This window comes from Dipodomys spectabilis, unplaced genomic scaffold, assembly GCF_019054845.1.
Source record: "Dipodomys spectabilis isolate Male_0828 unplaced genomic scaffold, ASM1905484v1 ptg000004l, whole genome shotgun sequence".
Taxonomy (NCBI): domain Eukaryota; kingdom Metazoa; phylum Chordata; class Mammalia; order Rodentia; family Heteromyidae; genus Dipodomys; species Dipodomys spectabilis.
The window spans coordinates 8,948,849-8,974,388 of NW_024870681.1; the positions used below are offsets into that span (position 1 = coordinate 8,948,849).

At 34.7% G+C, this 25,540-nt stretch overlaps 1 protein-coding gene across 6 annotated transcripts in view; it reads left to right on the forward strand.

Moving 5' to 3' along the window:
- Positions 1–25,540, forward strand: part of Bcas3 (BCAS3 microtubule associated cell migration factor) — a 526,670-nt gene that overhangs the window by 204,730 nt on the left and 296,400 nt on the right. For all 6 annotated transcript variants that reach the window (XM_042692171.1, XM_042692205.1, XM_042692180.1 and 3 more), the window contains exons 18-19: positions 2,587–2,752; positions 4,619–4,719. In XM_042692171.1, coding sequence (XP_042548105.1) covers positions 2,587–2,752; positions 4,619–4,719 — 267 coding nt within the window. The remainder of the gene's footprint in view (positions 1–2,586; positions 2,753–4,618; positions 4,720–25,540) is intronic.

The following is a 25,540-nucleotide window of genomic DNA, read 5'->3' on the forward strand; positions in this document are numbered from 1 at the left end:
CTCTCTCAAAAACTTTCCTGAGCAGAACAGTCTGAAATTCTCTCTCTCTCTCTCTCTCTCTCTCTCTCTCTCTCTCTGTCGTGGGGCCTGAACTCTGGGCCTGGTTGCTATTTCTCAGCTCTTCAGCTTAAGGCTAGCACTCTACCACTTGAGCCACAGCACCACTTCTGGGCTTTTCTGCTTATATGGTGCTGACGAATTGAACCTAGGGCCTCATACATGCAAGGCAAGTACTCTACCACTGAGCCACCTTCCCAGCCCAGTCTGAAATTCTTATCTTCAGTTAACCACCAGCTCCTCACTCTCCCTCCACCCAAACAAAAACAAAAACAACATATCCCAGAAGTGAAGGTGTGGCTACCAAAAAGGCTCAGGCACAGCACCTAGGCTGTGGGTGCTGTCCCTCAGCTCTTCAGTGCACTTGAGCCACAGCACAACTTTCAGTTTTCGGAGTGGTTTATTGGAGATAGGAGTCTCATGACTTTCCTGCCTCAGGCTGGCTTTCATCCTTGATCCTCAGATCTCAGTCTCCTGAGTAGCTAGGATTACAGGTGTGAGCCATTGGCACCCAGTTTTCTTTATTATTTTTTGTTGCTAAATTAGGTCACAAACAATGGTGCTCCTTTTAGTGAGTCCCACAGTCTGTATTATTCTTGGCAATATGGCTCTCCTTTATGCTAATCCTGGCAGTCAGACATTGTTCTGTGCCTTGTTACTGCCTTTCACTGACCCTTTCCTTAGTAATAGGATCTCAGCACAGGGGGTTCCTTACCTAAGTGGAGAGGATACTGTAAAGTATGCAAGCCTTCTATTTCCTTATCCCATCTTTATTTTTTTGTTACCTCCTTTGGTTTAGTGATGCTATCAACCCAACTTTTTGTGACTAGTTAAAACCTCCTGTGAAGCTCGATTTCAAATGCTTCGCTCTTCTGTCCTAATTACCCTTTTCACTTGCCCCTCCTTTGTGACCCACTGGCTGATCATTAGTCATTTTCTCAAATCATCTGTAATTGATTCGTCTGACACAGAGATAAGATGACCTACTCAGCATTCATGAGTGATTTTTTTTTTTTAAATGCTCCTTGGCTTACTGTAAAACTTGAAATTGAGCTCTAAACCTGTTTTGGCATGAGTACATGTGTATTTCTTATAAAGTCATTTGATTAGATCCATATTCAGACCCTGACTTCTCAAAGTGTGGTTGACATTCATTTAGCTTTTGGAACTGAGGATCCCATTGAGAAAAATGAAGTAGGGATTTGGTGGGGATAGACATTATTTTTTCTAATAGTTTCTGTTCATAGGAAAATTGAGAAAACTGTATAGAGAACTGCCATATATATTTTTTCTTGGATATTTTCCTCCAATATCAGGATCCCCCACCAGAATGGGGCATTTACTTCAATTGATGGACATATATTGACATCATGGTGTTTCTTTTTTTTGTCCTTGTTGTTTTGTTTTGATCTAGAAATTTGAGTTTTTTCAGCAAAAGTGCAAGGTTCAGTATACTGATTTGGACATACAATTAACCTTTTGTGAAAAATGACACATCCATTATAACTAAATCTTAGTGTATAGAGTATAGCTTTTCAGTGAATACTTCCCTTTCTTACTTGAGATCTGTCATTTTTCATAATGTGGGATTAATTATGTAGTAGACAAAATAGGTATTTAGCATATTGGACTGTTTATCATAGTTATATTAGTCTTGAAATAAATTATAGAATTTTAGAATATTTGCTATCATGGAGATTTTTTTACATTCATTAGCAGCCTTCAAAAAGAACATGTACTATAGACAAAGTTTAATGTTTTTCTTTTTTTCTTTTTAAAAAAATGTTTATATTTTCGAAGAAAAAGGGTAATAGCCAATTGGAAACCTATTCATTCTTCAACCCCAATTTGTTTTCTTTAAATTTAAAATGAGTTACTGATTTGCTATTTTAAACAAACCCTCCTTTCCCTTTAAATATTTACCATCTACTTGTACTGAATTCTTCTAAGGAGTTTTCTCCAGCAAATTATCTCCAGGTCCTCGCTTTGCTCCTTTTACCAAAAAATGCAAAACACAAGTCCATCATATATTTTGGGGGCTCTAATGATCAAAAATAGGAAAAAAACTCTTTGGAATAGCCAATTACGTTAAACAACAACAAAAAAATCCACATGAATGTGATTTGATTGGGGGCAGAAATCCACTCCTATGTTCCTGGTACTATGATCCTGCTCCATGAATCCTTATAATTCATCTCATGATTTGAATCCAGTGATCCAGATCCAGTGAGCCCTATCCAATCCAAACCTTTATAACCAGCAAAGCCAAAACAGAGGAGGCAAAACATTAGATACTGTAAACAAGTAAGGTTTCTGGGGAATTATGAGTTATGTCTGTTGTCAGTTTAACAGGTGTATATCAACAACTATCAAATTTGCCAAAAGAAATTTCTGTATGGTGTTCAGGTAAACTTTAGAAACTTTTTCACTTTTTCTTAGTAGGCTCTGGAGCAGATCGACAAGGTCAATAATGTGTAACAGTCATTCTTTTCCTTACTCACAATTTAGTTTCTGTTTCTCTATTTGCAGATCAGTCAAAGCAAGTTGTAGTTGAATCTCTGTACATTATCAGTTGCTATGGCACCTTAGTGGAACACATGATGGAGCCCCGGCCCCTCAGTACTGCTCCTAAGATAAGTGATGACACCCCACTGGAGATGATGACATCACCTCGAGCCAGTTGGACGCTGGTTAGGTAGTTCCTTCTTTCTGTCTTTCTTCATTTTTGAGGTATGAAAGATTACAAATGTGCTATACTGTGAAATAATCACAGTTAATAGGGTAAATATATTCCATCACAAATGTAAGTTTATTCTCATCTAAAATTTTAAGATTTTTTATTGTAAAGATACTTCACAAAGAAGTTAGTTACATGAGTAATGAGTACATTTCCTATTGAGCATTGTTACCCCTTCCTTTGTTTTTCCACTACCATCCCTTTCCTCCTCACCTTCCAATTTCTCCTCTCCCCCATCTCATCTAAAATTTTTTCCTCTTTTTGTCACTAGAATTCCATGGAAATGGAATTTTATTATTTTCACTTAAATTTTTTTGGTCTTGCTTCTTATCTAGCAAATCTATAGTCCATTACGTTTTTGTTTAACTTATTTACATACCATACACTTTCAGACATTGATAGTAGGCTGTGTACCCAACACTACAGCTTTCACTTCCAGAAAAACAAACTCTGAAATTTCCATTTCTCCCCTAACCCTTTGGCCCAAGTCAAGTATTCATTCATTTTATGTGTGTATGGAATTTCCTACTCTGTTCTTTTAGCAATAGTGGAATCATATAACATGCTATCTTTTGTATCTGGCTTCTTCCATTTAGTACATTGTCAAGGACCATTATGTTGTGGCAATATATGAGAACCTCATTCCTATTTTCACCTATATTATATTCTATTACCTGGATATGCCACATTTTGTTTTGCATTTGCTAGCAAGTAGACATTTGCACATTTTAACTATCACTGAAATATTGCTGTGAACATTCAAGTATGAATTTTTGTGCCAACATACATGTTTAATTGTTTTAGATATATATTTGAGATACCTCCGTTTGAGCTCCTACTCCTTGCTTCTTTGTGTTACCTTTTCTTAGACTTGTACTTCTCCCGTTTGTAGTCTCATGCTTCTTGAAAACAAGGAGTAGTACTGAGATAGCTGATTAGGGAAATAGGAACTATTTCATATTTTATGGTTTCCTTTAAATTGATACAATAGTTTGGCACTATATAAATGTTTATTAAGAATTAGAACTTAAAGTACATAAGGATAAGAAAGTAAGATAGCCAAAGAGCAAAAACTGGAATGCAGAATAAAACCTTCTTAATGTAGTAGATTATCCATGAGAAGAAAAAAAATTCTGTACTAGTCTGTATGGAAGGAAACAGACCAAAATAGATATGAAAATGACTACTCTTTGACATTTTAAAATATTCTTATATTGATTTTTGGAGGCTCCAGCATTCTTTACTCCTCCTTTAGTATGCTGGATTGATCTGATCAATACCTGATTTATCAAACTTGTTTATAAAATTGGACAGATCTAATTAAAGTTACTGCAGTATCATCATTGAAATAGTGGTTTATTTTGAAAATCAAATTCTAATTAGATCTATAACAAGTAATCTATTTACACAGCTTTTTTTTTTAAACCACTTATGCTTGTTTCATTTCATGTTAAAATGTACACATATTCTAAGACCAGAGATGTCTAATGACATTCCAAAATTACATAAAATTAGACCTATAGCTGAGGTATTTAAGTTCTCTGCTTTTTTTCTATTTTGTCTTCTGAATCTCTTAATTATCCTATTGCATAGCATATTGCAGATAAGTGAATATTGGCTCCTATTACTTATTTGACATGTTGCTACCTTTTTATTCTTAAATATATGGCCTTGAGTTTCAGATTTTAGCACATTCATTATAATGATTGTATGTTCATTTTAATGATTAAAAATATTATGAGTTTATATCATTGTCTATGACAGTCTTAGTGATTTACATCAAACACATTAAGCTTAAATATTAATATTCTGTTGTTTCCTTAGGACGCCTCAGTGGAATGAATTACAACCACCATTCAATGCAAACCATCCCCTGCTCCTTGCTGCAGATGCAGTACAGTATTACCAGTTCCTGCTTGCTGGCTGTAAGTAGTTGTGATTGTTGTTTCTTTTTTCATGTGGTCTTTTCAGATTCTGTCTTAAATGCTGATTTTAGAAAAAAAATTATTGTTATTATAAAGATGATGTACAGAGGGGTTACAGTTACATAAGTCAGGTAAAGAGTACATTTCTTTTTGGGCAATGTCACCCCTTCCCTCTTTGTGTCCCAGTTTAAATGCTGACATTTAAAACATACGTGCGTATTAACATAGGCCCTTAAACAATCACACTAAGGTGGATACAATATTTCCTACAAAGGTAATCCATGAACCTCAGCACACATGAAATATGTCCCTTGACTGTGGTACTCTCTGAAGAATTATCCCTGTACAAGTATCTAGTGGCCTCAAAATTTAATTTTAAAAATCTCATAATGTGAGTATCCAGTAAATAATTTAGAAAGGTTTGGAATCAGTTTCTCAAGTCAAAACAAGTTAATATTTTCCACCAGAAAGCTCCAGTTCTAAGAAGGGATTTTTAACTCTCATTAGGTTTTCTTTGTTGGGCGAATGTAATGCCTTATACTTATTGGGCAAGTGTTTTATCACTAGATAGTTTTGTATTTACTTTCATGTCTAAACCCTAATTAGTTTGTAGAGACTGAACAGAATTCATCTAACTAGATAGAAAGACTTTTTTATATGAGAAGCATGAAAAAACAATATGTATTGTTCAGTTTGTGTTTATAGAATTAAAACTTTATGATTCAGTTTTGTAGTGTGAACTGAATCCTGATGACTCTGAATACTGCATGTTTTTAAATACCTTCCTTAAATTGATACTGGAATATATTCAATGGAGATTTGTTACACTGAACTTATTATCTTGCCTAGTAATTATAGTATGAGGTAAAATCCTTCTAGAGCTATTTTATTTCATTTTTGTAATGTGCTACGTATTATTCTGGAATCAGAAAAATTTTATAGGCTTTACACTGCATTTATGAAACACCACAACTCCATCAAATAGTTGGCAATCTTGTTTTCTGCTGGAGTTGAACTCATTGTTTCTTCTAGCACATAATCAAGGTCTCTTGTGTGTCAGGCTCTTGTGGCTTAAAAGTGTGCTGTGTATTGTTCTCTCCACAATTCATTCACTGCCTAATCCAGACACAATTATTTAAAAATATGTAAATTATAATGAGATGGGTTAGTCAGTAGAGAGGTGAGTTACACATTTAAATATGAGATTGGTGACATCATTTGCCAAAGGTATCATTAGGTAAAATGTTTTTTTTCAGATTTCTTCAAGAAGCAGAGTAGATACATGTTAAGTTTAAAGTTTTAAAGGCATATATTTATCATGTGAATTAGGTAAAACATGATACATACATCATATCATGTGGCACCTTGTGGCCTAATTACCATTGGCTTTATCAGAGTTAATACTGTTTTTGTTATTTTGATACCAATCTGGTCTGTTTAGTAGGTAAAGCAGTTTCAAGTCCAGAATATTTGAGTGGTAGAGAGAATAAAAATTTTCAATATAGTTTCATTCTGATGATTAAATGTCTTTAAAACTTGATTTTAGTTACTCTGAATGCCTTTTTACAATTAAACAAGTCCCCAGAAACAGTATTGGTGATGGCAAGCTGTCAAATATTTTCAAGTGTAGGAGTGACAGCATTCAAGTAGCTGCTGATTGGGGACTGAGCTCAGGTTCTTGCACATACTAACGAGGCAAGCATTGTACCACTGACTTATATCCATAGACCCCCCAGAACTGCATTCTAAAAATGTTCCTCCATACGTAGCCTTACAACAGAAGTGCAGGGGAAGAGAATGGATGCTTATGATACAGAAGTAAGATGAGAGTTTGATTGAGACTGTCATAGTTAAGACTGTACAAAACTGTGGATATTGAAAACTTGGGATGAAAAAAATCGCAATTTGAAATAAGGTAGTCACTGGATGAGTATATGTTGTTTAAGTTTGGAATATGGAGTAACATTGGTAAAAGAAAGAAGGGCTTGGTTCCATTGTAGACTAATTTACTTGTATTGTAAAGGTATAATGTTGGCCCAGGTAATAATGTAATATTGTTTGTTCATTAAAGTATCCTTATAAGCTTTTGTGTTTATTATAGGAATATATATATAATAGATTTGTGGGACTTCAGTAATGTTTAATGTATAGTTTTAATGCCAAAATACCTATGGAAGTTATTTTGTACTATATATGATCTATGTATATAGTACTTGTGATTAATATATATTCACTTATCGTATACAATATACATAATTTAATATGTAAAATTAAATATGTAAATTAAGAGGAAGGTAATTCTGCATCAAAGTATTAATTCTGCATAAAGTATTAAATTGTTTCCTTACATTGAAAGCAGAGGTACAGAACTAGATTGTATTTTTAAAGTGAAGCTTTCCTATTGAAAATAGGGTATGTGATTGAGAGTTTTGAGAATGCCAATGTTATTAGATGAATGAGGCTATTAACTATGCAAAATGTAGGCATTTGAGAAATAAGAGCCTGAAATCTAATTGGTAAGAGGCACTGGTGCCAGTTTAAACAGAGTGCCTCTCCTGCAAGTCAGAGCTTCACGAAGAAGACTTTGTAAGCCTAGCATAGTCCCTCACTGGGGCTATTTGACAAGATTCTACTTAAAATATATCATAGTTGCTGTAGGGTTTTTGTTTTGTTCTTGAGAAATAGGTCAATGGTAGAGCACTTGTCTAGTATATGAGACTCTAGATGCAATCTCCAGAACTATGGGTTGGAGGATAGGAGGAAAAAGCAGAGCACTTGATAAAAAAAAACGTCTAATCCCATCATCTGGGAATCCAGATACATAGTTAGACTCTATATCAAGAAACCCACATGGATGAACAAAAAAATCATCCTTCTATTCCACCTTGAACACCATGGAAAAAAATCTTTATTACTCCATGGAGAACTCCAAAAGTCTAATAGAAACATTTTCTTTTTTTGCATTTGAGCCTTTGTGGATCAAGTAAGGCTGACTTGTACAGACTTAGTAAATTACAATAATAAAATACAAAGAATGATTTCAATAGAAATAGGAAATAATACTTCATTTCAGGGAGATGAGAGTTGGAGGAATCTTCTCTTCATTCAGTCCTTTAATTATAATAAATATACTATGCAGATGTGGGCACAAGGATTGCTGTTGGGAACATGGGAAAACCTGCCCCAAACAATGAAGACTTCCTATCTTCCTTCCTGCAAAGTGACATAAATAGAAGCTCCAAATTCCATTTTAGTTTTTTTTTCTTTTGAACTTGACTGGAAGATACTCTACCACATGATCCATGTCCCTATGTTATGGTATCTCCTTCTTATATTAAATGATAGAATGTCTCAGAAAAGAAGGAAACTGGTAAATAAGAATGTATATAAACCAGTGAAACTGAATACATAAAAATAGAGACAATGAGGGGCTGGGAAGGTGGCTCAGTGGTAGTGCTTGCTTTGCATGCATGAGGCCCTGAGTTCGATTCCTCATCACTACATAAGCCGAAAAAGCCGGAAGTGGCACTGAGGCTGAAGTGGTAGAGCTCTATCCTTGAGCCGAAGAGCTGAGAGACAGTGTCCGGGCCCAGAGTTCAGGCCCCATGACTGGCAAAAATAAAAATAAAATAGACAATAAATAAATTCATTTTAATATTTTCTTCTGATTGAGATTTGTGGAATACATGGGTTTATAGTCTTTTTCAAATTTGATAGCGCATCAATTCTATCCCATATTTTTTCTGTCTCTCTCTTTGAACAGTTTTATTTATGTTGACTATTTGATACTTTTATAGCTCACTCAATTTTTCCATTTCTGTCTTATTTTTGTTTGATTTTTTTAATAGATTTTATTTCTGTGTCTTAAGATTTCAATTGAGAATTAAGTATCTTAATTCTTCTGGGGTTTTTTTGCTGATATTTTCATTCAGTACACTTTTCATATCAGATTCATTTTATCTCTAGATAATTATCTTTGGGTGTTTTTGTATGTGTATGTGCTGTTTCAGGGGCTTGAACTCAAGATTTTCTCAGCCCCAGGCTGATGTTCTACAACATTCAGTTCCAGCATTTTGCTAGTTAGTTGAGATAAAAGTTCTCTGATCTGGCTTTGAACCAAGGTCTTCAAATCTCAGCCTACTGGGAAGCTAATATTACAGGCATGAGCCACCTGTGCCTAATTTCTCTTTGGGTCATTTAGAATAACTTCCATTTCCTTTTTCATTATATACTTGTTTGACCATCTGGAAAATTATGGAACCCTATACAACAAGGCATGTTAGAAGGGAGCAGATGAGAAATAAAAGGAAGTGATTACACAGAATGATTAGCTAGAATGTTATCAAGGAGGTCACCTGACCCTGTTAAGTTTGACACAACCTTAGTTTTATTATGTTGAAGTGACATTAATCTTTTGCTTTTTTTTTTGAATAGATAGGCTTCTATTGGTTTTGCTGTTTTTATCTTTTAGATATCACCATTTATCATCTTGGTCTTTATAAACTAAAATAAGCTAAAATTAGGAGTCAGCACTGATATTAAACTTAGAATCCCGGGATTCTAAGTTTTTGTATTGCTGGCTTGCCACTTAAAATCAAGAGACTAAGAGGCATCTATATTTTTCATTCTAATATTAAGTCATATGTTTGGTTCTAGGTTGAATTCATTTAGAAAATTTTATCATCCTGTTATTGATTGTCTCACTGGTTTTGTATTCCAATGGTAATATGCTTCATTCATATTAGAAGTACTACCTTCCAGTTCCTTCTGCTTGCACAAAGGAAAATGATACACAAATAAAAAATATCTCTTTCATTGATATTGACCATGCTATCAAAAAGCAATTAAATAGGCAACAATTTTCTTCTGAGCTGCTTCTTCTCAAATGTCTCAGTAAATTTAACCTAACATCCTGGATTGCATTGCTATTGTGGTATGTACCGAGTATGATAGAGGTACTCAACAATATTATTTCCTTGCATTGTCCATAATAAATATTTGCCCAAGTGTGGATAGAGAGGGAGAAGAATAAAGAAATGTTTTTCTCTAGTAGAGGAAACTTGTAAGGTAGGACTTATTTAGATTATTTTTAGTCTATTGTTGGTCATGGGGTGTGGCATACTGCTGGATCTAGTTTGACTATCTGACCTAGTTAGGAAACTACTTAATATTGAAATATATTTGATGATCTTACTTATCAGCTTTCGTAAACTTATTAATTGGCATATGCTATATCATATATTCCATAGAATTATGTGTAGTATATATGTTACATACTTGGGGGAAGATTATCAAATTTAAGATATTTTAAATAAAATAATGTGAAGTCAGTGAAAGTATCATCAATCATCCGTACACTTGATTAATTATGTACTTGAATGTTAGGGTTAGATCAGGCTTTACAGTTGTAGTACTTACACTTTCATATTTCTTTTTCTTTTTTTTTGTCAGTGGTGGGGCTTGAACTCTGGGCCTGACTGCTGTCCCTGTACTCTTCAGCTCAAGGCGAGTGCTCTACTGCTTGAGCCACAGGGCCACTTCTGGCTTTCTAGTGGTTTATTGGAGATAAAAGTCTCAAGGAGTTTCCTGCCCAGGCTGGCTTTGAACTGTGATCCTTTGATCTCAGCCTCCTGAGGAGCTAGGATTACAGGCGTGAGCCACTGTTGTCCGGCTTACACTTCCATATTTCTATGTCTTGACATTTTGTGCATGAAAACCACCTTCTTGTTATTATAGTTCTTGACACCGAAATGAAACAAAAGGAAAATTGTACAAAGGACTTTTGTCTTCCTTATTTTTAGAAACTTTTTGTATCGTATTATTCATTCACATTTTTTATAGTGAAAAGAAAATGTAACCCATGCAGAAAGTAACCCAAAGACCACGTGGACAGAAGTTAAGTAGGAGAAAAGATTTATTGCCAGCAGAGCTGACAAGGCCAAGTTCTCATGAGGAAAGGGAGAAAATGGCACTGTCTAGCTCCTTGGAGACCCCTTTTATGTCCTTGGGGGCCAGAAGTGGGGGTGCCTCACCTGGGCAGGCACAGCCATTTAGGGTGCAGATTAGGTCTGCAAGGTGGACATTTCCTTATTTATAGCCTGCTTTTTATTTGGTACTGTTGAGAGTAGGCCCTTTTTTTTGTTTTTTTAAATTGATGCAATTACTAGCATCAGTGTCCAAGAAAACTGGACATTGATTGAGACTAGAGAAAAATAATCTATTGGTCAAAGTCTACAGGTCCTCAGTACCTGTGCATCTCATGGCATTTACTGTATTGAACTTGCATTTAAGTTTTTTACACATAGATACTATTATCAACTCTGGCAATTGGATAGTGGGGATAGAGGACCCAGGATACAGGTAATGTTTGTCCTTTTCTCCCGAAATGAGGGGCTATAATAGAAGCGTCTGACTCTGCTTACCTTCATTAATACAAGGTTTGCTATTGGCAGGATATCATAGTTTGATGTGCCATCACTTACATCAGTAAGGTTAATTGGTAATGAATGACTAAGTGCGATTTTGGAGGAATGCTACAGCTGTCTACTATGTTAATGGCAACAGGAATTATGGCGCCATTTCAGGGTCACTATTTGTATGTGTCTATCAGAGTTAGAATACAGTCATTTCTCTGAGTTTCAACCTTCTCTATAGAATTTCTGTCAATTGTTTGACTCCATTAAGTGTACAGAGGAAATAAAAGCCTGAATGACCAATCCACCAGGGGCTATGGATAGATACTTTCTTTGTCCATCCTCAGAGCACTGCATTAGGTCTCATTATCCATTTATAATAAGTGACCTCTGCCCCTTGGGTCATTGAAAATATTCAGTGTGCTTTTCTGACACACAGGGCACCTTTCTTAGCAGACATAAAACAATGGGATGTCTGGTAGTCTGCAGGATAGTATGCATACACAGCCTTGTGCCAGATCAATCTGACAAATTGTTTTTTCCTTGCTCATACATGGTTCTCAATTAGGCCAATGGGAGCTTAATATCTGGGAAATGAATTTAGTGTTCCATTTCTGCTTGTTGTAATTTAAGTTTTTTGCTGTACTTTACTTTTTTTGTTTCCTAGAAATGTTTTTTCTCTAACTTTAATTTTTGCCTTTCAAAATAGATAACTATGGGAAATCTTGAATACAGATGGACAGAGTTATCAGTTTGGAAAGTGCTTGCCAATTTTTTTCAGGAGAAGTTTTAGGGTTATTTGTGATAGGTTAAGATTCTGTCTTACAGCTTTTTGGTTTGCCCCAACTGCTGTTACTAAGTCTCCCCTGAAGAGCTGGGAAAACCATTTGGCTCTGCCTTTGTTACAACAATAAAAGTTTGGACATTTGACAGAAAACTCTCCATGTCTACTGACCTAGTGTGTACTTTTCCATTAGTAAGATAGACACGGAAAAAGTGGAGAATAGTGATTAATGACTGAAATATCTCATATCTAGAAATTTGAATGACAGGAGCTGAAGGACAACCTTCTAAGAGTTGGAGTTCTATCTAATTGTGTGGCTGTTGGACATACAGTGTCTGTGTGTGTATATACAGTAGAAATCAGTCATTTACCTGAAGTGTGTTCTGATAGGAAAAATAAAAGATTGAGAACCGGAAGTGGCGCTGTAGCTCAAGTGGTAGAGCGCTCGCCTTGAGCTGAAGAGCTGAGGGACAGCGCCCAGGCCCAGAGTTCAAGCCCCATGACCAACAACAACAACAACAAAAAAAAACAACAAAAAACAAAAAAACACAACAAAGAAAAATCTTCCTGTTTGGGGCTGGGAAGGTGGCTCAGTGGTAGAGCACTTGCCTTGCAATACATGAAGCTCTGGGTTCGATTCCTCAGCACCACATAAGCAAAAAGAAAAAAGCCAGAAGTGGCGCTGTGGCTCAAGTGGTAGAGCGCTAGCCTTGAGCTGAAGAGCTGAGGGACAGCGCCCAGGCCCAGAGTTCAGGCCCCACAACCGGACCCAAAAAAAAAAAAAAAGATTGAGAACCACTTTTTTAAACAGATCATTTGAAGAAACTTTTAAGGGTACAAGTTTTAACTTATAGGTTATTTTAACTAAACCATTTAAATTTCTTTGGTAATGTATAAAAATTCTATATTGCTTTTGGGCTGGCAATGTGGCTCAGTGGTAAGAGTGCTTGCCTTGCATGCATGAGGCCCTGGGTTCGATTCCTTAGCACCACATAAGCAGAAAAAGCCAGAAATGGCACTGTGGCTGAAGTGGTAGAGTGCTAGCCTTGAGTTGAAGAGCTGAGGGACAACACCCATGCCCAGATTTCAGGCTCTACCACCGACCAAAAAAAAAAAATTGTTTTTAATGCATAATTTATGTTAATAAAACTGTCACATAGAAATTCATTGTGTATTCATTGTCAAATATATTGATATGTTTATTTTATTAAAAATACATATGAAACATGGAGATTTGAACAAAACCAGATTATTACAATACATTAGTAACCCCCTTGTGTATAAGACCTAGGGATTTTATTTCAACAAAGTAGTACTTTCTTCACATATTGTGCTACTTCATGCAGTCAGATCTTGGGACACAGAGGTGTTATCACCATAAGAATAACAATTGAGTCAAACCACAATTTTTCTCTCCAAATTAGTTACAGAAAACCTAATAGTTGTTAGTATTCTCCATGACAAGAAATAATATATTAGCTGGATTATAGCACCACTTGACAAATTGCTTACTAAATACATCAAAATTGATTGGCCATTATGTATTTTAATTGACAAACAGCTGCATTAAGAAAAGGAGAGAAAACTATTATAACTACTCTCAACTACAGGAAGTATATTCATATAAATATGGATTTGGCAACAACAAATATTTTTTCTTCATAGTAGTGTTTCTTATGCATATAGGTACACCTATTGCTATTAATAGGACAACTGCTCTAGCTATTATTCTTTACATAACTTAAAATTTTGCTTCTATGTAAAAGCTGTAGTCCAAGCTCTTTTGATAACATAGTTGTTTTTAAGTAATCCAAAAAATACAATGGAAACCTTATAGTTCAATTTTTTGTCAATACTTAATTATACCTTGGTTTATCTGTCTTGTATTTAACTATTTGTATTATTTCACAAATTCCCTTACAAAGTTTTGACTGCCCTTATATAATTTTTTATATATGATGATGACTTTACTTAGCAAACAGGTAGAAATAACTGTTTCTGCCTTTTTAAAAACATTGTTACATTGAATTAGTCATTGCTATCCCTCAGTTTCCTCTTTTCTGTAATTAAACCATTAAAAATCCTTTGCTGCTTTAAGTGTTTGGGTGATCCAAGTCTGTGGATGATATCTTAGATTGCTTTACAGTCTTATAACTTGTCCTGAAATTGATGAAAAACTCAGATCTCAGCCAGGTTAAAATAGAAAGAAACTTGAGGGTAATTATTTCTTTATGTTGTGACTTCTGATCAAGAAAGTTTTTTTCTGTCGTTTGATCACATTATAGCGTATCTCTGTTCTGAATTATACATATTTATGTACTATAATGATAAATGATTATTCTTGGCAAGTAAAGAAATGATGAATTGAGCCAATTTTACTTGAGCTTAAGAATATGATCTCATAGGACCTGGGAAAGTGGCTTAGTGATGGAGTGCTTGCCTAGCATGCATGAAGCCTTGGGTTCAATTCCTTAGTACCGCATAAACAGAAAAAGCCAAAAGTAGCATTATATTTCAAGTGGTAGAGTGCTAGCTAGCCTTGAGCAAAAGAAGCTCATGGAATGTGTCTGGCCCCTGAATTCAAGCTCCAGGACTGGCAAAAAAGAAAAGAAAAAAGAAATGAATGATTTCATAATCTGACTTGTTCAATTGAATCCCCTTTATACAACAACTTAAAGTAAAAAAAAGGTCTCTGAAATTAATTTTTAAAAATTGAGAGTTGTTATAGACAGAAACAACCCCAAACATGTGGAAGGTCAAATGTTGGGTCAAAATTTGAGAAATTTCGCTCTAGAAGAATGCTTTCTCAAAGAATCTGAAGGAGGATTAATTTAAAAATACTTTTTTGAAAAATAATATGGTCTTTGGAGTGTATAGCATAGAGTTTGAAATCTCTTTTAATTACTTTCTAACTGGATGACTTTGAACAACTACCATCCCTGGGCCCTTCTCTTTTCTGGAATTAATGAATCCTACCTTATAGGATCATTGCTAGATTAGATAAGATTTCTCTTCCAAAAAGTTTCATTCAGTACCTTGGATTGGGAGGAAGAAAAAAAATACCAAACTTCCTAAATACAGCTTTTGCTTCTCAGTCATGATTGGGGAATTAGTTTTCTTGTTCTACTATGAAGGCTTCTTTTCACTCACAGTTCCAGGTACTTTGTAACAGATGACTGGCATCCCAGCCAAAGGTACTTTGTTGTGAACCAAAACCTTTGAGGAGAATGTATTTTTAGTAGCTCGTATTTTTTTTTTAATCTTAATAGGCTACTCACACAAGGGTGGCCACCTGTGTCATGCTTTCATTAAGATTACTAATATTAAAATTCTGAAATTCAAGATGTATATTTGATTTGATTAGATTATTGATGTTATCATTATTGTGTGAGGGGAATGAAAAAGTCTTCTATTATTTTGCATTCTTTAAAATTAGCAATTAACATGTTCAAATTGATAGTTTAGTTTTCCAAAGAAAAGTTTTAGAAAGGCATGAAGTAAAGAATAAATGTGTAAAGGAGATAAAGAATGTGAAAGTGAAAGGGGAAGAGTGGGCAAGGAAGGAAGGAAAAGCAAGTAAAGAGGAATTAAGAATTGCTTCAATTTGTTTTAGAGGATTAAAATGAAATGTTGCACAGCAATGAATGTCCAGCAAAAGTAGTCTTTATTTTAGCAAAACATTAGTGACTTACTTCAATTATGTTTCACTGAATACTTCTGAATAATTCACACATCCCACATCCCAGATTTACTCAGTCTGCAGGTCTAGAAATGGTGGTTCAGCATTTTTCAAGCCTTTGTAAGACAATTTTAGAAATATTTTAGGGCAGAGGTATAGTTTAGTGAAAGAGCATTTGTCTAGCTTAAGGATGTATGGATAGATGGAAGCAAGGGAGGGCAGGAATAAAGAAGGAAGAGGGAGAAATATTGTGTTTTTTATTACAATAAATTATTTAAGAATCTGCCTACTTCTTTTTTTTTTCATTCCCTTAAATACTATTTACCTGTAGAAGGGCAAATTATTACAAGAAAGCCACCTACTATGTTATCGTTTTTCCTATTAAAAACTTTAATGTACATCTTTTGTTAAGTTAAACTACATATATACATATACTCACACATGTACACACCACATACATATGCACAGCTTTTTGGGACATATCCTTTCAGGGCGTTTTCACATTGTAGAATAGTGAAGGAAGATAAAGCCTTAGAAAATGCCCTCTTGCTTTTGGAAAGGTAGGGGGAAATCCTTATAGTAGTTATATGCTCATTTTTACTGTCCCATTTCTACCTAAGTCTTCTTGACACTGTGAATTTTCTGATTTAGTTGGAGTTAAAATAAGGAACATATCATGGATCCTTATTGATTCTTTGGAAAGATTTTAAAAATTGTTCTTATGTTTAGGTTGAAATGTTAATGTCTTCCAGGACTAAAATATTTTATATCTCTCCATGCTTCTTTTGCTTTGTCAAGAAAAAAAAATCAGCATTTAATTCCTTTTTTTTGGTCAATTGTGGGGATTGAACTCTGGGCTTTGGTGCTGTCCCTCAGCTCTTCAGCTCAAGCCTAATGCTCTACCTCTTGAGCCTCAGTGCCACTTCCAGCTTTTTCAGTTTATGTAGTGCTGAAGAATCAAACCCAGGGCTCGTGCCAGCGAGGCAAGCACTCTACCATTGAGTCACTTCCCTGCCCAGCATTTAATTCTCTACTTTCCTAGAATATAGTATTAAGAGAAGCTTGGGAGAAGCTGCTTTAATTCTTTTCACAAGATGATTTTTTATTTTCATAATTCCCTAGCCTTTTATTTTGTCAGGGATTGTGTGTATGTGTGTGTGTGTGTCTGTGTGTGTGTTTAGGTACTTTGAAGACCCAGCATTGTTTATCACCAAAACCCAATGATTCTTTAACCTTATTACCTCAATTTACAGTAGATTCCGCAAATCTTTTAGTCATCTTAGTATCTTATAAAGAATACTATATTTTACAGTTTTCTTTGAATTTTAGGTAGAGATTTGATTCTTCCTGAGAGAAATGCATCTAGTCTTGGCTATCAGAATAGCTAATGATTCTACATAGAATTTTGACTTTGGTGATTCTAACTTACAGCAAGAAGTCATTCCTCTAAATAAAATCACTATCAAGTATTGAATTATTTGATGAAGTTGGTCTTATATTTTGTACTTATTTATATGAATATTTAAATAATGATAAGTTATATGTATGAAGATTGTTGCATATTGAAGTAACTAACTCCCTGTCTCTTGCAAGTAAATATCACTGACCTGATAAAATTGGAGTGGTACATATAACCAAACATGCAAGACAGTCAGCTTTTGCTTGGCATATCAGTGTCAATCATTCCTTGATACATATTTGTTTATTTTCATTTCTGACTCTTACATTTCTAACAAGATCTGTTGTACAGTTCTTATTCCAGAAATTTATATTCATTACAATTTTCAAATAGCTATATGGTATATACAAGTTAATATGTACCAAAGACTATTTAGTAGAAAATAAGTCCTCTCTGTCCCCTAACTATCTGCATTTCCTAAGTAACGATGTTAATGTCTTGTCTTCTACTTGTGAAAATGAACACTAATGTAGTGTTTTTTGTTTTGTTTTGTTTTGTTTTGTTTTTTGCCTCTCCTGGGGCTTGAACTCAGGGCCTGGGTGCTGTCCCTGAGCTTTTTAGCTCAAGCCTACCACACTACCACTTGAGCCACACTTCCATTTACAGCTTTTTGATATTTAATTGGATAAAGAGAGAACTTTATAAATTAGAGAACTTTCCTTCCAAAGTTGGCTTCCAACCTCGATTCTCAGATCTGAGCCTTCTGAGTAGTTAAGATTACGGGTGTGAGCTAATGGTGACCAACTTCCACTTTCTTAATTGTGGTTGTTTTAAAAATATTGTTATAGTATATTCAGTTCTTACAAGCATATTAGGATTCTTTGAAAATTTTCCTCAGTGGAGTTGCTGAATTGATTGATAGCATCGCTCCATGCATTCTTTTTTTTTTTCTTCTGTCATTTGATGTGATATTTACCATCATGCTGAATAGCTAAACTAAGTTGGGCAATCTGCCAGGCTACCTCTTGGTATAATTTGTCCAAACACTAAATGTCATATGACCTTTTAAGTAAATAGAATAAACATTTAAAGATCCTTTAGTTATTTGATGTGTTGGGATATTGGAAATGGAGATACGACTAGGTGCACCCACCATTATCTACTATTCACAGACAGACGTTTGTCATCTCAAGACTAACAGGACATGCCACTTTTCTAATTATTTATTGCCTGGGTCTGTTCTTCTGGGAGTGTAGAATAAAAGGAAAGTGAAACCCTAGATGTACAATGACTGTTAGAAACTTTAATTATTAATTAGAGAACATCTATGGTACCAAAGGGTCAGGGTGCTAGAAAGATCATTGATTTGTTTAATATATAACATAGGTAAAGCATGTTCCATGTTATGTGTTATAACCAGTTTTTATGCTGGTGAAGGAATGGTTGCTAATAAATAGCCAGCAACATATAACTACTTTGTGTATGAAATTTAGTGAATTACTTTACACTTAAATTTCAATATCATATAAATAAATGATTTTTAATTCAATTTTTAGCCATAAGAACTAATTTTAGCCACTTTGATAATTGTGGAATGATAACATTTAAATTTCTAGATCTGCATATTTTTTGACAGTGAGTTTCTGGTTTTATTTAAGTTTTCTTTCTTTCTTTTTTTTTTTTTTTTTTTTTTGGTTGGTTATGGGGCTTGAATACTGGGCCTGGGTGCTGTCCCTCAGCTCTTCAGCTCAAGGCTAGCACTCTACCACTTGAGCCTCAGTGCCACTTCCAGCTTTTTCTGCTTACGTGCTGCTGAGGAATCGAACCCAGGGCCTCATGCATGCAAGGCAAGCACTCTACCACTGAGCCCCTTTCCCAGCCCTTATTTAGGTTTTAAATCTCTAGTACTCTAGTACTTTTTTTTTTTTAAATCTCTAAGCTTAATTTTTTTTGTTAGTAGACAAATGTATATTATGCTGAGAAACATTCCATTTCTAGCTAGTACCAGTGCTTACTCAGTTGATTCCATCCACAGATGTTACTTGAGTATGTTTTATATGTTTAGTGATGTTCTGCATATATATGTTCTTATAGAAAGCAAGTCTGTATTTACATACATTTCTTGGTGATTGTGTTTCTTCTGTGAATTGCTTGATCATTGGGAGCTGCTTTGTCAATTTTGTTTTCAGAGCACTTCTTTTTGTATAACTACTTTTCTTTTCTGTGCTAAGAAATTACTTTCCCTAGCAGTTTCTTCCTTAACTCCTGAGTGTTTTTTGATCAGAAACAGAGTTTGGGGAGAGAGCCCTCTCTTGTTGCACTTCTGCTATATGAATGCTGCCCTTAATAAAGTCCAAAAATACATTGAAGTTTGTCCTTGAGTGTGAGTTTATCATACTGGCCTTTGGGTGAACTTTGAGCTTGAGCTGTTTCATTCAAGGCTGCGTGATGTCATTTAGCTCACAATTTTCTGTGTTGCTCGAAAAAGGGATGTTGTTCCCTAAAATAACTCAAAAGGCTGAAAAATGCACGTTATTTACCTCTCAAGTTCCCACTAATACTAGCCTGGTGTGGGATTTTATTATTTCTGGAGACGAATGGGAGTGATAGTAGGTGGAAACAAATACTCCTTGGTCCGAAGTTGAAAGGATGTGTTATTCTCTGTAAAATTCATCTGCCAGTATATCTTTGTTCATTCTCCTCCAAATCATTGATGCTTCATTTATAAATCACTTTGAGTTTTTTATTTATTGAGGAATAGATTTGTGGTGGTCTGTCTGTTTTGGTGGGGTTTTATTCAAGGGTGATAATATTTTAGAAAGCATTTGATTCCTTAAAATTCAGGTTATATTCTTGTTCTTTTGGAGGAAAAAAAAAAACCGAACCTTGATATATCAAGATGTTTAAATTTCTTCAGCAGTAGTAATCCTCATTCTTCAAATTCTGATTCAGATTCTCATCTCCTAACCTATCTTAGTGTTTAATAGGAAAACATTTAAAGAAACTTAAGTGACATTTAAAGAAACTTTTTACCAGGAATTTAGTTTCCTGGTAATATATTTGTGAGACTGTTTAATAATTATTTGCATAGGCTAATTCTTTGTACCTATAGTTTAACAGCATGTTAAACAGTACTTTTAGCTTTTTCAAACTCTTAAGTACCTTGTTTCCTGTGAGCATTTTTTAAAAAGTTCTGTATATATTTATACTTGTGTTACAGAATGTATCTTAAACATAAAAGTAGAATTTGTTCAAGTTTTTTATCTAGATTTCAAGTTACATTATGGATGAAATTTTTGGAATATAGAAGATTTTGTTACGTGAGAATCTTATGGAAATCATTGAATTTAATTTTTTCTTTATAATATTGCTTATGTTCTTCTAATATGCTTGAAATATTTACCTAAGTTTTACAGGACTTTTTTTAAATCAAAGAATAGACTTGAGGTAAATTATTTTGTTTTACTTTCACATAAACACATGTAAAATATAGAAATATTTTATATTTAGAAACATACATATACATAGATCACTGCATGACAGCAAAATACACATAATGATTTTTTTTAGCTCTTATTTACTCACTGCAGGCATGCTTTGTTTTCCTGAGAACATAGTATAAACAGTCTGGCTCATAGTTACCTCATAGTGATCTAGTCATCCTGTCCTTGCTTATTTATCAAATGTCTGTTTGTAGAAACAGTATTTTTGAAGTTGTGTATTAAACTGAATTGATAGAATATCCTTTGTGCTTAATTGGATAGGGTGTATTACAACTGTACTCTAAAAGTAAAGGAGGAAATGGCAAGGTTTGTGTCTTAAAATTCCTTATCCTTTTCTTGTACTGATTTTATTAACTAACAATAGTTGAATACTTTTTTACATAGCTGATATATATCTTGACTCATTGAGCTTTGGTCTGCAAGATATATTACTTTTATCTTTTGTCATGTAGACACTTGAGAAAGTTACATTAGCCGGAGGCATGGTTCAAGTGGTAATTTTCCAGTTGTGAGCAAGAAAGCCAAGCAAAAGACCCTACGCATAAGATAAATGCTAGTGTGTACAAACACACACACACACACACACACACACACACACACACACAGAGCAATCTTCAGAGCATCCTTTTTTATTACCTACTATATAAGAAATATAAAGTTAATTTCAGTTATTTATACCCTTCCTCCTACATTGCATCTAAATTCTTTAGTGATTCCCTGTTCGTGCATATTTTATCTTCATTATCAACACTGCAATTCAATCATAGATTATTGGTTCATAAAGGTCTCAACTTCTACTTCATATCTTGACAGTTGTCTGGAATCTTTGTCATAGAGAAGACCTATGTGTTCACAACCTCAGTCCATGGTGACCATTGCTAAGTTGTCACAGATGTGGCTATGTTCATGCACTTGTAGGTACCTTTTATGATGTGGGTCTCTTAATACTTTTCTGAACTCTGTCAAAGAATTATGCACCATTCCATAGGTGATGGTCCCTCAATACTTTACTACTGATACTTTTGCTACAGTTTCAGAGTATCATTTCTAATAATTGAGTAGCAGAGAGCTTGCAAAATCTGCTTTCACCATACTTTTGTTTTGAAGTTTTTTTTCTTATTCTAGGTTTCAAATTTTCAATTTCCTTGTGACCTTGTGGTGTTTTTCCTGAGGCAGTAAACAGAATGTTTTTCCTACTTCCATTGAAGTGATGTTAGAATTAAATAAAAAAAAGGAGAAAAGGAAGGTTTTTATTTCATGTTAAGTCCTTTTTCCCACAAATTTATGTTCTTATACTGTCCGTCTTCTAATGGTTTTAGAAACATCCTTAATTAGAAAACAAGTGAATAGAAGTCAGGAAAGCCTTTCATTTAATCTCTATTTAGAAGTTCCTAGATGTATATTTGGAATATTTACTACTTCCTTTGAAAAGCAGATGAGGATAGACAAGATCCTTCTTCATACTGTTTCATTTCCTCCCACTTTTCACTGTGGGAAATTCCTAACATATACAAACCTAGGTAACAATAGTGCAGTAAACCTGCTGGCACCTATCAGTTCCTCTCAACAGTGATTGACCCTTGGCTAGTCTTGTCCACCTATAATGCTTCTCTCCACCTCCATCTCTGCCTAGCCAGACATCATATTACTTCAGTTCTGATGGCAGATCAATAATGTGTCCTACTATTTTGTCTCTATTACTTCGTCTAGAATGTGAAACTTCAGTCTTTCACTTAATACTTACTGTATGTTTATTCTGTAACAGATGATTCATCCAGATTCAGTAGGCATAGGACATAACATAGATTTGGAAATGTCCTAATTTGGTTGTATTTACTTGCAGAAAGGTGGTTTTTCACTTAAAGCTTTTCAATGTACAATGTTGTACTATCTTAACTTCATTTTACCCCCTTTTATACATATACCAAAAATCTCTTTCACCCTGTTCCTTCTCTGCTTGCCACCTTCCATTCAATACTGTATCTCACTGTACCCAGCCACAGCTGCCTGCCAGCACTTAATAAAATACTCACTTCTTGAAGACCTTCATCTATTTCTAAAATATATTGTATCTTCTAGTTATTTTGCGTATTCAGCTTTTTGCCTAGTTATTTAGATAATATGGATTTGATAGGGGCATGTTGGTAGGTCATTACCTATATTAAGAATATAATATCTATGAGTACTGGTGACTTTCTCTTGTAATCTAGCTACTCAGGAGGCTGAGATCTGAGGATCATGGTTTGAAGCCAGCCCTAGTAGAAAAATACCCTTGAGACTCTTATCTCCAATTAACTTCTCAAAAAACTGGTGGTAGTACTGTGGCTCAAGTGGTAGAGTGCCAGGCTGGAGCACAAAGAAGCTCAAGGACAGCTCCCAGGCCCTGAGTTCAAACCTCACAACTGACCTAAAAATAATGAGTGTGATATCAAACATGTTATAAAGGTAATAAATGATTTGATATATCAGAATTATTTACAAATGAATGCTTAAGTAATAATTGGTAATTATTATGATATTCTATATTCTATTTTTAATAATATGCATTATCACAAAAAGTTATATATAAGCTTTTTTGGTCTTTTTTTGTGTACCAAATACCAACATGATTTTCTATTACTGAGCTACGTTTTTGAATAAAATACACTATTGACGTACATATAAGATTTGTGGCAGCAAAAATTTTTTGCTGCCACAAATCTTTTTTTGTTTGTTTTTTGGTGGGTCTCGTCATAGGGCTTGAACTCTGGGCCTGGGCGCTGTCCCTCAGCTCTTCAGCTCAAGGCTAGCACTCTACCACTTGAGCTACAGCGCCACTTCTGGCTTTTTTCTTTTTGCTTATGTGGTGCTGAGGAATCGAACCTAGGGCCTCAGGCATGCAAGACAAGCGCTCTACCACTGAGCCACCTTCCTAGCCCTGCTACAAATCTTATATGTATGTCAATAGTGTATTTGTGTCTGTTCAGTAATTGAATTAGTTCCCATTTCTCTTCTTGCAGCAAGTTAAAGTAATCTTTTTGTGAGCTTGTGTCTTAAAATCTTGCCCTGGGTTATACTTGGTCAGCTTCATTTGTATCTGTATCACAAAGATTTAATTCTAAGTACCTTGTTCTGGCAAGAGGGGATTAGATTGGTGGCATTTTCTCCTTTACTATTCATGGAAATGTATAGTTCTTTCTGAGAATATGTATTAAGAAATTTTAAAATGCTTATGTCCTCTGATTTCATTTTAGGAACATAGCCTCCAGAAATAGGGTGTAGATATATATGCAAATGTTGAAATGATAGTATTGTTTTCTTATTCTATTCTGTTTATCCACATTTCTCTAACTCTAATACTCACCTCCTCCTTTCCCTCCTATTTCTCTTTTCTGCACCAAAGCCTTTATTTTTTTCTGGTTCCCCATTATTTCAGTCCTTGATTTATCTCAGTATAAAAACTGATACAAGCTGGGGGCCAGCTTGTATAGATAGAAAATTAGATGGAGTGTTCTCCCCAATAGAAGCTAAATTTTGGTGTTATAGTGTTTGATTTATTATAAAAAATAAATATTTCTTTTTTTTTTGTCAGTCGTGGGGCTTGAACTCTGGGCCTGGGCGCTGTCCCTCAGCTCTTCAGCTCAAGGCGATCGCTCTACCACTTGAGCTACAGCGCCACTTCCGGTTTTCTGGTGGTTTATTGGAGATAGGAGTCTCACGGTCTCTCCTGCCTGGGCTGGCTTTGAACCGAGATCCTCAGATCTCAGCCTCCTGAGTAGCTAGGATTACAGGCGTGAGCCACCAGCGCCCGGCTAAAAATAAATATTTCTTAAATGATTTTATTGTCTTCACCTAGCAAAAGATTCTTTGTGTGAGAAAGTATACTTTGATTATGTTATGGTACTTAAGAATCAAGGGAAACTGTTGAATTATCCAAGTAAATGACTTTTGGATGAATGTTTTTTTTTTCCCCTCAAGTAAAACTTTTTCCATTCAGTCAATCTGTATTTTTTGTATGTGGAGTTTACGTGAAATTTATTGGGTAAGCTCTTCTATAGAATCTCATTATGGGCTGGGGCTTGGTGGCATAGTCCTATAATACCAACTTTGTAAGAGGTGGAAACAGGAAGATCCTGGTTTGTGGCCTGCATGGGAAAAAATTAGTGATACTAACTCATAAAATAAGCTGGGCATGATGACTTGTACTTGTAATCCCAGCTAGGTAAAAGGGAAAGATAAAGTCTTATAATTTGATGTCTGTTCCCAGCAAAAGCATGAAAGTATCTGAAAAATAATAAATGAAAGCAACAATGACAGCAACATAAATAAATATAATAAATATAACAGAAATACATAGAATTAAAAAATAATAATTACATAATTTAAGATGCAAATATGAAGACACTTTTATTGATGGCCACAATCTGGTTTAAGTATCTAGTTTGTTAGGGTGAAATAAATTGTAAATAGAATTCAGAGATGCTGCCTATCAAACTCTACTTTGAATTCAAACCCTAGTACTCATTGGAACCCCCCATTGAATAGATTTGTTACTGCTTCTCAATCTTCTTTGGTGTTAACAAAGTAGTTATTTTTTTTTTTATAATGTGATGATATTATTATTAAATTTGTGCTTTTTGTTCTTGGGAAGAAAATCTCATTTTCTTTTTTGCTGGCCTTGAACTTTTGATCCTCCTCTCTCTGCCTTCTGTAGATTTGAATTACTAGCCTGTAATTTAATTTAATGAATATATGAACTCAGGACCTGGGTACTGTCCCTGGAATTCGGTCACTTTTTTTTTAGTATTTTACTATAGATAATAGTCTCACAGCCTTTCCTCACTTGGAACCGTGATCCTCAGATCTCAGTGTTCTAAGTCTCCAGGATTACAGATGTGAGCCATAGGGCCTGGCTTAAAATTAAGTACTCATAATTGGAGATCTTTCCTATTTCTAGGAATTTTAGTCTTGCTTTCTTCAGTAATTTTGTTTATTTTGTGTTTATGTTGTAAATGTCACATTTTGCCTTATAAAGTACCACAGTATTTGTGCTGATTGTGTTCA